This window comes from Amblyomma americanum, chromosome 1 (assembly GCF_052857255.1).
Source record: "Amblyomma americanum isolate KBUSLIRL-KWMA chromosome 1, ASM5285725v1, whole genome shotgun sequence".
NCBI classification, from domain to species: Eukaryota; Metazoa; Arthropoda; class Arachnida; order Ixodida; family Ixodidae; genus Amblyomma; species Amblyomma americanum.
Genome location: NC_135497.1, coordinates 410,605,117 through 410,620,329, shown reverse-complemented (window position 1 = coordinate 410,620,329; position 15,213 = coordinate 410,605,117). Strand labels below are relative to the sequence as shown.

Sequence of the window (15,213 nt, the reverse complement as noted above, 5' to 3'; positions counted from 1 at the left end):
TTTGCCCCGCTGCAATTGGTCTACATGTCCGTCAGTCCGTGCCAACCGATTGGAGCGGGTCTTTGTGACAGTTTTGTGACTATTTTGACATTGTGGTCGTTCCGTAGTTCGGCCCCTGTAGCACGAAAGCCGCTGCGGGGAGAGGTTTTCGCTGAACTGATCGTCTTAAGCATCACACACACACACACACACACACACACACACACACACACACACACACACACACACACACACACACACACACACACACACACACACACACACACACACACACACACACACACACACACACACACACACACACACACACACACACACACACACACACACACACACACACACACACACACACACACACACACACACACACACACACACACACACACACACACACACACACACACACACACACACACACACACACACACACACACACACACACACACACACACACACACACACACACACATATATATATATATATATATATATATATATATATATATATATATATATATATATATATATATATATACAGACAAGGCAAATGAAGTGAGGGGCTCGTTTGACAAACATAGTAAGGAAGCCAACAGTCACCGAAACAAGGTGCATAGGGGAATGTTTCTATTTTTTTAAAATATCTAGTGCCAATGAATTAGTTTTTTAAAGAAAATTACTTATAAAGCAGCAGAAAAAACAACCATGCCGCCAGTGGGATCCGAACCCACGACCTCCGAATATCACGTCCGGTGCTCTTACACACTGAGCTACGGCGACGGCTGTCCAATCTGCTGCTTTCGTGGGTACTTGTATTTTGCGTGTAAGCGAACCTTCAGAGTGTTCACCAGCGCCACCCTCGTCCATAGCGGTGGACGTAGCACGTCCTGTAATACCGCAACTGTGACGTAGAACATCATCTAACGGCGAGGGCGGAAAATGTGCGAGAGCCCTCTTATGCTACCTATGGCATCAAGACTGCCATAACCGAGATCCCCGTTAAGCTATTAGCAGACAGTTAAATGAAGTGAGGGGCTCGTTTGACAAACATATTAAGGAAGCCAACAGTCACCGAAACAAGGTGCATAGGGGAATGTTTCTATTTTTTAAGTATCTAGTGCCAATCAATTAGTTTTTTTTAAAAGAAAATTACATATAAACCAGCAGAAAAAACAACCATGCCGCCGGTGGGATCCGAACCCACGACCTCCGTAGCTCAGTTGGTAAGAGCACCGGACGCTACGGCATTTTTGGTTTAGTGATTTTAAAACATGCTCCACGGCCACCTAAGCCTTCGTAATAGTGTTCGCTTTGTAGTGCCGCGTTCCTCAACAAGATAAGGGGAAACTAGACGCTGTGTTTATGTGCCGAAAATTCTGAACGATTTGCCAAATGAGGCATTTTCGATTACACCAAAAAAGGAATTGAAAAACATTATTTGTTCATTTAACGCGGTTGTTTCAGTACTTCTAATATGCATTGGTCATCATCTCTGAAATATGTACATCTTATCTTATTGGTGTTCATCCTTTTATCGCGATTTGCTCCTTGTTTGTGTTCAGGTTCTTAATTGTTAGCACTCCTGCATTTACCTCGTTATTCGTCGATACTGATATGAATATAGCACACTCGTCCGCTGATTTTGTCGGGCCAAGTCCTTCAAGCCATTGGTGGCTTTGACAGGCCCGTTTCTTGTGCTTTGTATTCTTTTGCGCAATAAATCTATTATATATATATATATATATATATATATATATATATATATATATATATATATATATATATATATATATATATATATATATATATATATATATATATATATATATATATAAAGTACACTATTACGACAAACGCGACTGTTCGTTTTAATGGTTTATTGTGCCAACAGTTTCGGGAATGGTATTCACTTCATCAGGGCAGGCTTACAATGAAACAGTTTTGTCTATATAAGGACACATAGCGAGCGAGGAGGTATAATCTCCGCCCCTAAAGCAAAGTTAAGAGTGAGGTCAAGGGGCCGTATTATGGACCACGCAGCGGTAGCGGCTGAATAAAACACAGAAAAACGCAGGGAAAAACGGGGAGGTGGAAATAGTAAAGGAGTAGAAAAGACAACGAACTTTAACAGTGATAGAAAAGGGAAAGGAGTGTTACACACGGCTCTCGGCGCACCGAGAGACCGCACTCCCCCCCCCCCCCCCCCCCCCCCCCCCCCTCTAGGGCACTCCCGCAAGACTCCGCCGGGTCTGCGCGTGCGGCCCGTATCAGGTATCCTGAGACGCTTGCTGGGGACGCGCACGAGAAACACTTGTTGCGCGCCGCAGCGGCAACCTGCGACCGTGTCGCATGCGTATCTTTGCTTCTTTTCTTCGGTAGGCCCTTCCGTCGGGCTTTTCTACCAGACATCCTGGCGCCCTTCTTCCCATAAATATACTAGGCCGTTTCAACCCGTGTCCGGCAGTGCGCTTCCCGTGAAAAAGTGGCAGCCGTGGGGGAAAAAGACAACAAATATTGAGCGAAGCCCGAGTGCGTAATGAGAAAGCAGAGAGGAATTTGGGAGAGAAAACGAAAAGGAAAAAGAGCAGAAAAAATTATCAGGACAAAGAACTTTGACAGAAGTAAATATTCACACACAAAAAATGAATAGAATGTGGCCCCAAACAAATACGAAATGGTTAATGAGAATGAATAAGGAGCGGAATACCTTACACATAATAAAAAAATATATAAAACAAAAGTTTTAAAAATAAAATAATAATAATACATGTGTGCGGAAACCGCGAAAAGTCTGCGGCCCGCGGGGCTGCCGCGTGGTTCCAGTTGGCTTGGTGATAGAGTGAGAATACAGGTGTCTATTCCAGATAGAACATGGATGCTGGCTGTAGGTTGGACAAAGATTACTGAGAAAATAAACAGCTAGATTCCCAGCCATTTCAGAGCGTGGTTGAACTGATCAAGAACAACATCCGGCGTATTTTGATTTATAAGGCTGTGCAAAGCTTATGACGGGCGAAATTTCCTACGTTGTCTCCTTCAAGCAGGAGAGCCTCCCAGGAGTAGCGTTCATGCCATGGGAGAACGTGCCAAACTTGTGGTTGAGGTATGACTCCCTTTGTTCCCTGTAATAGGTGCTAGAGAACCCGGACTGGAGAAGGATGACGCGGATGTTTTCAAAACTGTGGAGTGGCAGACGTAGGTGCTTGGAAAGGGTTAAGCTGGGTAAGGATGACAAGTGGGCTTTGTGGTTGTTGAAGCGGAAGCGAAATGATGTCTTCGTCTGACCAATATACTCTTGCCCACACACTTCACAATGAAGTTTGTAAATCACATTGCTTGAGTCGCAGTCAAGGTCTTCGCTTATGTGAAGCACAAAGTTGTCGAATTTGCATTTTGCCAGTTTGGTGTCTAAAATGTGCGGATAGACTTTGCACCGAGGTTTTTCGCATAGGTGGCACCCACCGTGGGTAGAGTTCTTTGTTTTCGCATTGACAAGCAAGTCTCGCAAGTTCTTGTCCCGGCGGTACATCACTTTGGGTGGTTCCTTGAATATTAGTGACAACCTATTCCTATGTCTGATTATATTAAAATGACGGCTTAGTATGTTACTTACTCTGGGAGCCGTTGAGGAGAAGGTAGAGATTAAGTTTGTTTTGCTTTCGTCTTGCACCTCGTTTTCTGCCAGGATGGATGTGCGCTCTAGGTTGCGAGCGCGTTCAATCGCGTCATCGACTATTTCCCCGGGGTATTTCTGTCGTGACAGAGCGGCTTTGAGAGTCCTTGTATGTTGGTCAAATTCCTCTGTTGTAGAACATATTCTTCGGTATCTGTGCGCCTGAGAGTATGGAATGCTTGTTTTTCGGTGTTTCGGATGGCTACTCTGGAAATGAAGATATTGCCGTCTATCCGTGGGCTTTTTTTTTTTAGCGTAGTCGAAAGGCAGTTACCGTCTACCGATATCTCCACATCCGGAAAATTAGTTCTCGAGTAGGAGATACTGTGGGTGAATCTGATTGAAGGGTGCAGGGAATTAAACTGAGCAATGAATTCCAACAGGCTAGCTTCATCTTGTTCCCATACAAGAAATACGTCGTCCAGGAAACGCTTGTAGAAAAGTGATTTTTTTTTGGCTGTTTCTCTAGGAAGGGAACTTGTAGTGACGCCATGAAGATTACGGCGTAGTTAGGTGCCATTTTTGTGCCCATCGCAGTACCTCTTATCTGGAGGTAGTGCTCACCATGAAACTCAAAATTGTTCGAATTCAGGACCAGTTCAAGAAGGACGGAAAGAGTTCCATTGTCCAAATCTACCGAAGAATTTGAGTTTTCGAAGGCTGCCAGCGTTGCTGCTATACCGTCGGCGTGCGGGATGTTTGTATACAGGGAGAAAACATCCATAGTCGCTAGAAGGCTTCCTGTGGGGATGGTAAATTTGGAAACCTCCCGAAGGAAATGGCTTGTGTCCTTGATGTAAGAAGGAAAACTGGGAGGGATGTCTTTGATGAGAAAGTTGATATAATTAGATGTTCTCCGTCATAGCTCCATTGCTATACACGATTGGACGGCCAGGATGGTTCACCTTATGCATTTTAGGGAGGATATGTATTGTGTATGTATTATGTATTAAGTATTTTAGGGAGGAGAACCGCGGGAAATGAGAACAGCTAAACCGGCAAGAGACATATAAATAACAAACGAAAGAAGAAACAAAGGAAATGAAAATAAGAACGGCCTATCATAGCAAAGTAAAGCACAGAGCACAATACAATCAAGAGTAAACCAATCCTAATATGAATGAATATGAAATCTCTAAAATACAAGCTTATAATAATAATCAATCAATCAATCAATCAATCAATCAATCAATCAATCAATCAATCAATCTTTATTTTTCGGTGCCCAGGAACAACCCAAAGGTCTTGGTGCTGGTACACCATTCACACGCACAAAATGTAAATTTATTTCACCACAAAGGAAGACACTCAGGGGAGGTAATGCAGCAGTCAAGGCGATAGAAAAAAAAGACACATAAACTAGGCGTGACAGCAAGCATGAAGCAAATAAGCGAAAACAAGAAAACAGCGAGAAAAGCGGTAAATGAAAACAGCTAGAACAGGCAACAGACATATAAACAACTAATGAAACAATAAACAAAGAGAATGAACACAAGAACGACCGATAACAGCCAAGTACAGCATATAGCAAAATACAAACAAGAATAAAGCCAATACTAATATGAACGAATAAGAAACCTCTGAAATACAAGCTAGAAATACAATCATACACAATAAGAAACGTAATTAGTGAACGCGTTACAGACAATCAGGCGTGAGTACACAGTATTAAAGAAATAATATTAATGAAAACAAGTACACGTGATGAACAATTAAGGAGAGAAAAAAACAATATAATACCGGTGCAAACGCACAAGTGTAGTCAAGACAAAATGCATGAAAGGGGAAGTTATGTATGAGAAAAAGAGTGCTCAAAGTGGAACGTCACGGACATCCAATATAAAGGAAGGGAGAGAATTTTCGAATATATCAAGGTGAGGACAAAGAGAATTAAACAACTTTTGCATTCTGTCCAGAGGGGAGAGGGAGTGCAGGAGCGCAGAAACTTGGAATGGTCTGTAATAATAATAATAATAATAATAATAATAATAATAATAATAATAATAATAATAATAATAATAATAATAATAATAATAATAATAATAATAATAATAATAATAATAATAATAATAATAATAATAATAATAATAATAATAATAATAATAATAATAATAATAATAATAATAATAATAATTTTCATTTCTACTAAGTGTACTACCCCAGAAACAAGCCATTCTGAGCCTGTAGCTGGCTTGTATGACGGCGCCTTAAGATGTGCTACAATACATATGGTGAATTGACATAAATAGTGATCCATGAGCATATGGACAAAGAAAAAAATACAAATAATAATTAGGAGAAATGCAGAATAGAATAAAAATGGGTGGGCCTACCTAAACAAATGAAAAAGAACGAGAAACACTAAATGTAACCCCACTGTAAAGTTTCTCTACGCGTTAACAGCTGTTTTACCCTTAATTCTTTAACAATTTTCTCAAAATGATTTTGGAAGTCGTGGAAAAAATTTAATCTGGTAACTAGTTGAAAATATTTGGGACATAATACATCGTCAAGCGGCAACATACCTTGTGGTTGAACAGGGACCAATAATAATAATAATTGGTTTTTGGTGGAATGGAAATGGCGCAGTATCTGTCTCATATATCGTTGGACACCTGAACCGCGCCGTAAGGGAAGGGATAAAGGAGGGAGTGAAAGAAGATAGGAACGAATAGCTCCGTAGTGGAGGGCTCCGGAATAATTTCGACCACCTGGGGATCTTTAACGTGCACTGACATCGCACCGCACACGGGCGCCTTAGCGTTTTTCCTCCATAAAAACGCGGCCGCCGCGGTCGGGTTCGAACCCGGGAACTCCGGATCAGTAGTCGAGCGCCCTAACCACTGAGCCACCGCGGCGGGGCAAAATATGCCGATACTGTTTTCTGGGTTCCTGTGTGGAGTTATTTTCGTGTTTAAAAGTGGAGTTCCAAAAATGTTTGATTTCAACAGTTTCGAGGGACAAGGATTGAAAATTCGGGAGACCAAGTTCGCATAAAATATTTGCAGCTGTTAAAATTGGGGAATTGTGGGCAACATTTTTAAGAATATATTTTATAATGCTGTCGACCCAGCATCTCCTACGCTCGATCGTACCAGAAACAAGACAGTAAAGCCATATATCTACACACTGCAAGTCAAAGCACGTACATTTCTTCTTTTTTTTTGCAAGGAAGGGCACTAAATGATTGATGTTGAACGGCAACCATGCCACTGAGACAAGTTTTGAACAAGCATACGATAAGTGGTGTTCCCATAATAGTTAGTATCAAAAGATATTCTAAGATGTTTAACAGAATCCATGTATGCAATCGGAGTACATTTACAAGAAATGCAGTCCGAATTGCGTAAGTATAGAGGCATGTTAATTACCGTAGTCTTGAGTGGAGAGCGGAAACAGAAAACTGGCACTTTTTGGGGCATAGATAACAATTACACTGTAAGGGAACCAACGCAATGCATTGTACACGTCATTTTGCAACAAAATAACACAGCGCCAATAACACAGCGTCGTCGTCAGCATACTGGAACACCGAACCTCTGGAAATTGCCAAAGGGACGTCATTAAGGAAAATGTTGAACAACATTGGCGATACAATTCACCCCTGAGGCATAGTAGCATTGAGCGACTGCTTACAACTGAAAACACCTTTATCATCAGTAGCGACCACTTGAAAATGATTGATCAGGTAGTTTTCCAGAATTATGCAATAATAGTAAGATTATTATTATTATTAATAATATTATTATTATTTCTCCTTAATTGTTCATCACGTGTACTTGTTTTCATTAATATTATTTCTTTAATACTGTGTACTCACGCCTGATTGTCTGTAACGCGTTCACTAATTACATTTCTTATCGTGTATGATTGTATTTCTAGCTTGTATTTCAGAGGTTTCTTATTCGTTCCTATTAGTATTGGCTTTATTCTTGTTTGTATTTTGCTGTATGCTGTACTTGGCTGTTATCGGTCGTTCTTGTGTTCATTCTCTTTGTTTATTGTTTCATTAGTTGTTTATATGTCTGTTGCCTTTTCTAGCTGTTTTCATTTACCGCTGTTCTCGCTGTTTTCTTGTTTTCGCTTTTTTGCTTCATGCTTGCTGTCACGCCTAGTTTATGTGTCTTTTTTTTCTATCGCCTTGAATGCTGCATTACCTCCCCTGAGTGTCTTCCTTTGTGGTGAAATAAATTTTCATTTTGTGCGCGTGAATGGTGTACCAGCACCAAGACCTTTGGGTTGTTCCTGGGCACCGAAAAATAAAGATTGATTGATTGATTGATTGATTGATTATTATTATTGTAATAAGAAATGTTGCTGGGACCTAATGACAGTGAAAAACAGGTATTTTGGTCGACACGAAATATGCCCAACGTATGAATCACAGCTGAAAACGCAAACTAGAAGCGTACCAATCAGTCACGAAAACATCCTTTTGCCGGCACTTGTTCAACATTCGAAAGGAGGCGGATGCCGGAGGTGCTTAGGTCCCATTGAATAAGTGTGCGCAGTCGGGAGGGGGGCGTCGATGGCAGCTATGCCGTACAAAAGCAAGAGATGTGCTGCGTTCTTTCTTTCCCATGCATTCGTTCACAGAATTTGCATCGCGGCTTGATGACATACATGTCGACCTGCTAAGTAACGCATGCTGAGGATGCTAAGAAATTGTATGCCCTTTTTGAGAGCGTTGAATTGCGACGCTTTTCTTAAACTGTGCAACATTTTACACGCGACTTAACTGTGACAAATATATCCGCTTCCCCTGGGCCATCAACGCGGCAACTGGTTCTAAAGTTGGAAATTTTGAGTAGCGCCACAATACTGCCTTGTGTATAACTACAGAACTTCGATATATACGGACGCGAGGCCTCAACGAGCACAAGTCCAGACCTGTTATCGTTCGCATTAGCTGTACCCCTGGCGCATTTGGAGCGCGCAGAGGCTTTGTCGCCGGTCGCGCAGAGCGCTGCTGTAAATATCCAGACGTGGCGACTCGAAACAATTAGCACGATGAGAAATGCGCATAAGATAATCGCATCGTGAAAGGCTTGACAATCAATCCCCGCTCCAGAAGGCGCCTTTTTCTCTTCGTCGCTTTCCATCTCGTTGTCCTGCTCTGAACCAATAAAACCCGCGCTGCAGAAGCAATGAGAAGGGCGCGGTGTGTCGTGCGGGGTGCATCCGCCCCTCTTCCGGCGCGGTCATGCAGGGTCCGATGTCACGTCGCCGAATCTCGCGAGGTCAAATCCAGGTCAGAGCCCACCGCCTACCGCGTTTTCAGAGTCGCGAGTCCCCTTCACGTCGTCACAGGGGAGCGAGGGAAAGCGGCGGGCCGGACGGCGTGAGGGCGCTCTCTCTAACCGAACGACCCGATATTACGCGGAGCTTACTTAACACGGAATATGTTTCGGAGGCGCGACCCGGTTTAATAAATTAACCCGCCTGTGCCTCTAGTCGGCTTTCTATTGAGGTCATGAATTCGCTAGTTAGCGCTCTCGTTTTCTATGGTTATTACTGCCGGAAACCGAAGAGAGAAATGCACTGACATGGAGAGGAAATTTGTTTTTTTCTTTCATTCTTTATCGGTGAGGCCGCACCGTAGCCACAGGAAATGGCACGGCGTGGTGCACCGCGAATTTTATTCCGTTGTCCAACCTATATCTGAACATGTTTGCCACTGAAGTCTGTTTATTTGCTTTGCATACAAATCCGTTTAAGCTATTCGCCAATATCTTTCTTTTTTAATGGAATAGCGAAGTAACCCGATTTCTCGTGACTCCGTTGCGACTAGAAACGTGCTTACAAACCCGTCTCTCCCTTATCCCTACCCCTTGTTTGCAACTGAGAACTGGCAGCATTCCCTCCCCCCCTCCCCCCCCCCAAAAAAAAATAACCTTTTTCCACCTTTTACCAAGGACGATTGTTTTCTTCCCTCCCCCTTCTTTCACTCTCACCTGCTTCCCTTCCCCTACGGCGGGGTTGAGTTGTGGACCTAGAAGTGAGACAGTTACTGCGCCATTTCCTTTCCTCAAAAACCACTAATTTTTTTACTTTTATGACCCAATAAAGTCCTTCACCTACAGTCGAGGGGCCAGTCTCACCGGCAGCAGTGTCGCCTTTGCTAGGGCCAGTGAACATGATTAGAGGAACGAAAATTTGTGTACATTCGCGTATAAACGTGGACGGCTACAACTTGCGTTGTGTTGTGTTGGGTTTAATGGCACATAGGCAGCTAAGGCATCATGTGCCAAGCACAAGGTATCAAAAAATTATCTGCGGAATTTTATGAAAATGTGAAATGTGATCGGTGGTGTAGACGGCCTAAAACGCTAGTTTTTCTATCTAGTGATGCCAAAGGAAAGGCATTTCAAAAATGGGCAATAGTAAAAGCTTTAATGAAAGTCGAGCAACCTCTGCAACCATCCTTGCCTGCGCAAGGATGTCGAGGCTCGCAACCAATCTAATAAAGACCTCAGCTTTCTTCTCAGGAATGAGAAATTGGCTGAGGTGTGGTTAAAGGACTATGTTGTTATAAATTACTGTATATATTATATATATTATCAGCGCTACAATTTGTTTAAAACACCTGCTCTCTTTAGAAACTTAAAAACATGCGAAAAGTCGACAAGTGCATCTTCACTTAAGACCAATGCTTGATGGAATGGTATATGTTTATTGTAAAAAAACTGCAAAATGCTTTTTTTTTCTCACTGGTTCGAGTTTTCTGCATGAAAATAAAACATGGTTTACGGTTAGCTCGTCTTCGCATAATTCACATTGGGGCTTGTTTTGTTTTGTTAGTAGGAAATTATGTGTGGGGTGTGGGTGTCCTATACGAAGACGGCAGATAATCACTTCCTTGAAACGCTCCTGGTGGGTGCAGGATTTCCATTAATCTAAAACTGGTTTTCTGAAGTGTAGTTCATTATTTGCTTCGTTGTTCCAATCGGGCTGCCATTTTTTTCTTAATTTACAGTGTACTAAGTTCATGCAATCTTTAAAGGGAATATTTACTTTTTTTATTTGCTTGCCACGAGCTTCAGTAGCACAGAGGTCTGCTCTCTCGTTGCCTTTATTTCTGACATCACTCGGTAGCAAAGTTTTGTGCTTTGTCCTTCAGCTATGAATTTGCTATGCTGTGTATGACGGGCTGCAGCTTGGATTTATTTTGTTCTGCACGGTCGCAAATTGTGGTCTGCTTTGTGGAAATCCACAAAGTCATCGAATAACGTTTCTCTTTTAAGCATGCCTCGCTTCCTGTTTAACTCCACTACTGTTATCTGCTTGTGACCTTTTGTAAAGGGAGGCCGGAACAGATGAAATAGGCCGCTGTTGTACGTACTCTGCTGTCATAACAAACACTGAGCATGGTTTTAATTACCACGCTTGAGATACCATTGAGTTGCCTTACTTTTTGGAAAGAAGTAATGGTTATTGTACAAAGTCACAAGGTTGTGAGCACGAGATATGGTTGAATGAAAAATACCCTTTAAAGCGCATACATTAAACACCCCAGCGATCCTCTCGAAGGAAAGAGAAACGCCAGCACAATGACACATTTGCGCATTTAAAAGTCGATTGGCTTACCCGAAGTGACTCCCCATCAGGCGCCCCGAGCTGCATGGATGCTATAGCAAGCAACTGCCACGCGCACGAAGTTGCCTCCGAGAGAGTGCTTGCAAACACCTCATCGATCTTCTTCACTCATGAATTTCACCACAGGCGCGCACACCCAGGCTCTGCAGCGGGCCTGTATCGATTGTCGGGTGATGATAAGGCTTCTACGAATTCCTTCGATCGCTATTTGCATGCCCTTTCCTATGCTGCTGTTTCGTAAGAAGTTTGCGGTTGAGGCTGGTCGTCCGATGTCGTCCCTTTCACGAGAAGTGGGAAGAGAGGGAAGAGGGGGAGTGGGATACGCGGGAAGTGGCCGATAGGGAAATTCCCCTCTTACGTTAATTTGATTGGGCTCGCATACTGCAAAAAAAGCGAAGTTGACTGCTTCCACGGACTCGTTTCTTTTTGTATTTTCGCGGATAGGCCAATATACACCGACAGAGTGTAGTGACGTCGTTGATTTTGAGACAAAATGTCAGCGGACCTCCCGAATTTCAGCGGCAATGATGATTCCCTCTGTAACCCCCCCCCCCCTCCCCCGCCCTTCAAGAAAAAAAAAATTGGAAACAACGAATTCAACGTGCCCTTTTTTTGGGCGTGAATTCTCGGTTCTGCGCTGTAGAAGCTTAAGGCCAGAAAGAACCGTGTAAACAGCAAAATATTTTGATTTACAGTTTAATTTAGCTGAAGAAAAAGAGGTACTCGTCGCGGATTATGCTTGTTTTGCCCGTCATATGTATATGCCTTTCTTTTTCTTATTTTCTCACAGCCACAATGGGCCAAACCAACGTACAAGCAATTGATAATAACTTATGTTCTATTCGTCTAGTAAGAAATTCGCCTGGTATTCATTCGCAAATACTGCAGTGTTGTTTTCCTGTAGCTTTGTGTTTTCGCCAGCGTGCCCACTTTCATTGGAGAGTATATCCACAATTAATATAGACTGCTGCTGTCAAGTCTGGTTTGAAACTGACGGCATCTTTTTTTCAACACAGCTTTCATTGCGCTATGACGTTGCTCTGAAAACTCAACATTCTTTAACGAAAAGGAACGTATTAGTTGAACGGTGCGTAGACTGTGTTTCTGTGCCTTTTCTCATCGCTTTAAGTATCGACAAACAAGTTCTTTGTCAAAGATAGACACTTTTAGCATTTTCTCGTGAGAAAAGTAAAAAAAAAATTTACGCGCCGTCTAGTTCTTTTCTCACGTCCGAATAATGGAATGCATTCTATCCAAATCACTTCGGAACACGCCATATACAACGACGTGAATGAGGAAATTAAGACTTAATTCGCTAAGTCAGTATTAGTGTTTCAGATATTACCAAAACTTTCGTGGTTAAGTTTGATCGCCTTTGACAAATTACCTGCACAGCTACAGCTTTTCACCAGCGCGTAATTGAGTAGTTATCACTGTTGCTTTATATAGAATAAATGTTTGCCTAGAATAAATGTTTTAATTATCACTGAAATTCTGCGCGTTCAACTCGGCTTTTATGACGTCTATTCCGGGCCCATTGACTTTCTAGTCTCTTTTGGTCTTGAGTGACAGTTTTTGTTTCCACCGCATGTCCGTAGGGAATGATCGCCACTAAAGACGCTTGATGCTTCAAGAGTTTTACGATTTACCAGTTCTTAATGCGTTGAAGGTACTCCACTGAGCTCAAAAGTTAACGTGCTGATTGACATGGACAGCATACGTGTTAGTCCGGGTTCGACATTTCCACGTACTGAACGGAGTGCCGTTACCAGTACCGTCATTTGTGTTCCGTTTCAACCAACAGGTAAGTGCAAACTACTGACATGCCGATCTTTTGGAGGGTTGGACGAGTTTGACTTCGTTGAAAGGAGACGAGCACGGATGCAGGGCAACTTTGGACGACGCAAGACGAAGCGTTTGCGTCGTCGTCTTACTTCCCTCCCTTTTCGTGCTTCCTTCCAAATATAATTTTATAATTTTCATTCCATACTGGACTTTGATTTGCCAGCGATACTATTAGCTTTACATATCCAAGAGTTTTGACTATGTCAAAAAGAAAAGAAAGTAAAAAAGTATGGACACCATAAGACACCCATATATCAAGCCTCTAGTCTAATGTAAACGAGAATAAAAATTTACTGGTTTAGCACACAGACTTATACACACAGAAATTCTCCTTATAATGCGCTCACTAGCAGATCTTGCAGGGCCACCAGGCTCTGAGCAATAATAACCAGAAGCGTTGGGACTGGCGCTGTCCTGCCTGAGTAAATGGTTGGACACGGTGCAATGCTTGGAAGTGTATGTCACTCTGCAAGCGCATGTCAGGCTACTGCGGCTTGGGCGTTGTTCAATTACAAACCTTTTAAGTTGTGAGAGTGAGCGTTTGCACAAACTGTAAGGCGCTTTGATCTTAGACGCCTGCTACATCCTGCAAGCTTTTGAGTTAAAACTCAGCCCATTAACAGTTCCTACCAGCAGACAAACCTGTAGCCTGTTAAGACGACCTCAGAACACGTGGTTTATACCCGCGCTTAGTAGTGTTAGAAACGCAAGTATATAGAAGCGCATCGTCATTTGAGATCGCCCAGAGAAGCCGGTGTTTCAGTTTCTCCAGCCGAAACTATGCAACTAAAGAAATCGTGAATTGCAGTCATCGTTCAGCCATCTGACCCGTATACAGGCATGTTGAAATCTGCTGGCTATTATTGCCTGCTTATGTCTGCGTTTGAAAGTATACCTAATGAGAACAGCTCCATGCAGCAATAAAATATTTTCCAGTGGAATCGGCATCGGTTCTTTCGGGTCGGGGTTATACTATGCAAGAGGCAGCGAATACGCGCGAACTAACCGCCATGGAAACTATGTCATGATTTCTCATTCCAGACAGATGCCGACTTTACACGAACCGCTTGAATACAGATCAGGATCTGCTTTCGGGAACTAAAATGGACTTCTGACATTCAGAAAACCCATAATGCGGTCGTCGGTCTTCGTCTTAGTCACGAGTCTTGGGTTTGTGATGCAGCCCTTATATATCATTCCTGATCCTTCATACTGTTTATTAATCCCACGATGACCTTACACGATGGTTCCACAAAATGCTCTGAGTAAAGCTTGAAAATGAACGTTCTCTTCTTAACAAACGACCCAGGTTTTTCAATACAAGCTGCTTTCTAGATATATAACCAGCGTTTGCACTGCAGGATTCTCACTCAAGAAACGAAGAGGCAGTTAGAGAGGAGCGAAATCAGGCGTGTCCAGCACGCCTGATTTTGCTGGTACTGTGATCGAAGTAGCTTTCTGCACGCTTTCGCCCTTCGAGATACGCGCGCCGAATGCCATTCAGCTTGTGACCGGCGCTCTTACAATCGCACGATTGGAGCATCTGACAACAGGTAACTGCGACGTTCGTTGACACGCGCTTACCTGCGGTGGCGGCTTCGTCGTCGGTCACGTTGGGAGCTGCAGGATTCCTCCAGCGTTGACCATGACTCGAAACCGCCAGCGCCGTATGCGCTCTCAGCGCGCGCCGAACGCGTCGTGCGCTTTCTACGCGCTTCCCAGCGCCACGGCGTCAACCGCAGAACGCTGTCGCCGGCGGCGCCGGCTGGAGCCAGTCCCATGCGATAGCTCACTGCCCTCGTCCATCGCGGTGCCAACAGAAACGCCGGGGGGAAGCAACCGGCGCGCACACAGCAGAAGACAGGCAGCGTCCGAGAGAGCGGGACAGTGGGGCGGGCGGCCACCGCCGTTCGGCCCTGCCCGCTGAAAAGGCAGTAGCGCTGTGACCCTCGAGATTGGAGAGCCCGATGCCCGGCGCGCGCCGGCAGCGCCCTCGTTTGGGTTTCCCACGTGCTTCGGCTGCTGCTGCTACCGACCCGCCTCGCGATTCCAGTGCAAGCTCGCGTCAGTATAGGTATAATTGCGCGAGCTCCAGCGAAGCG

At 43.6% G+C, this 15,213-nt stretch overlaps 1 protein-coding gene across 1 annotated transcript in view; it reads right to left on the bottom strand.

Moving 5' to 3' along the window:
• Positions 1 to 14,993, bottom strand: part of Cad86C (Cadherin 86C) — a 136,288-nt gene extending 121,295 nt beyond the window's left edge. Inside the window, 1 exon segment of the mRNA XM_077650297.1 lies at positions 14,696 to 14,993. Coding sequence (XP_077506423.1) covers positions 14,696 to 14,892 — 197 coding nt within the window. The 5' untranslated portion in view covers positions 14,893 to 14,993.
• Between the last annotated feature and the right edge of the window lie 220 nt (positions 14,994 to 15,213).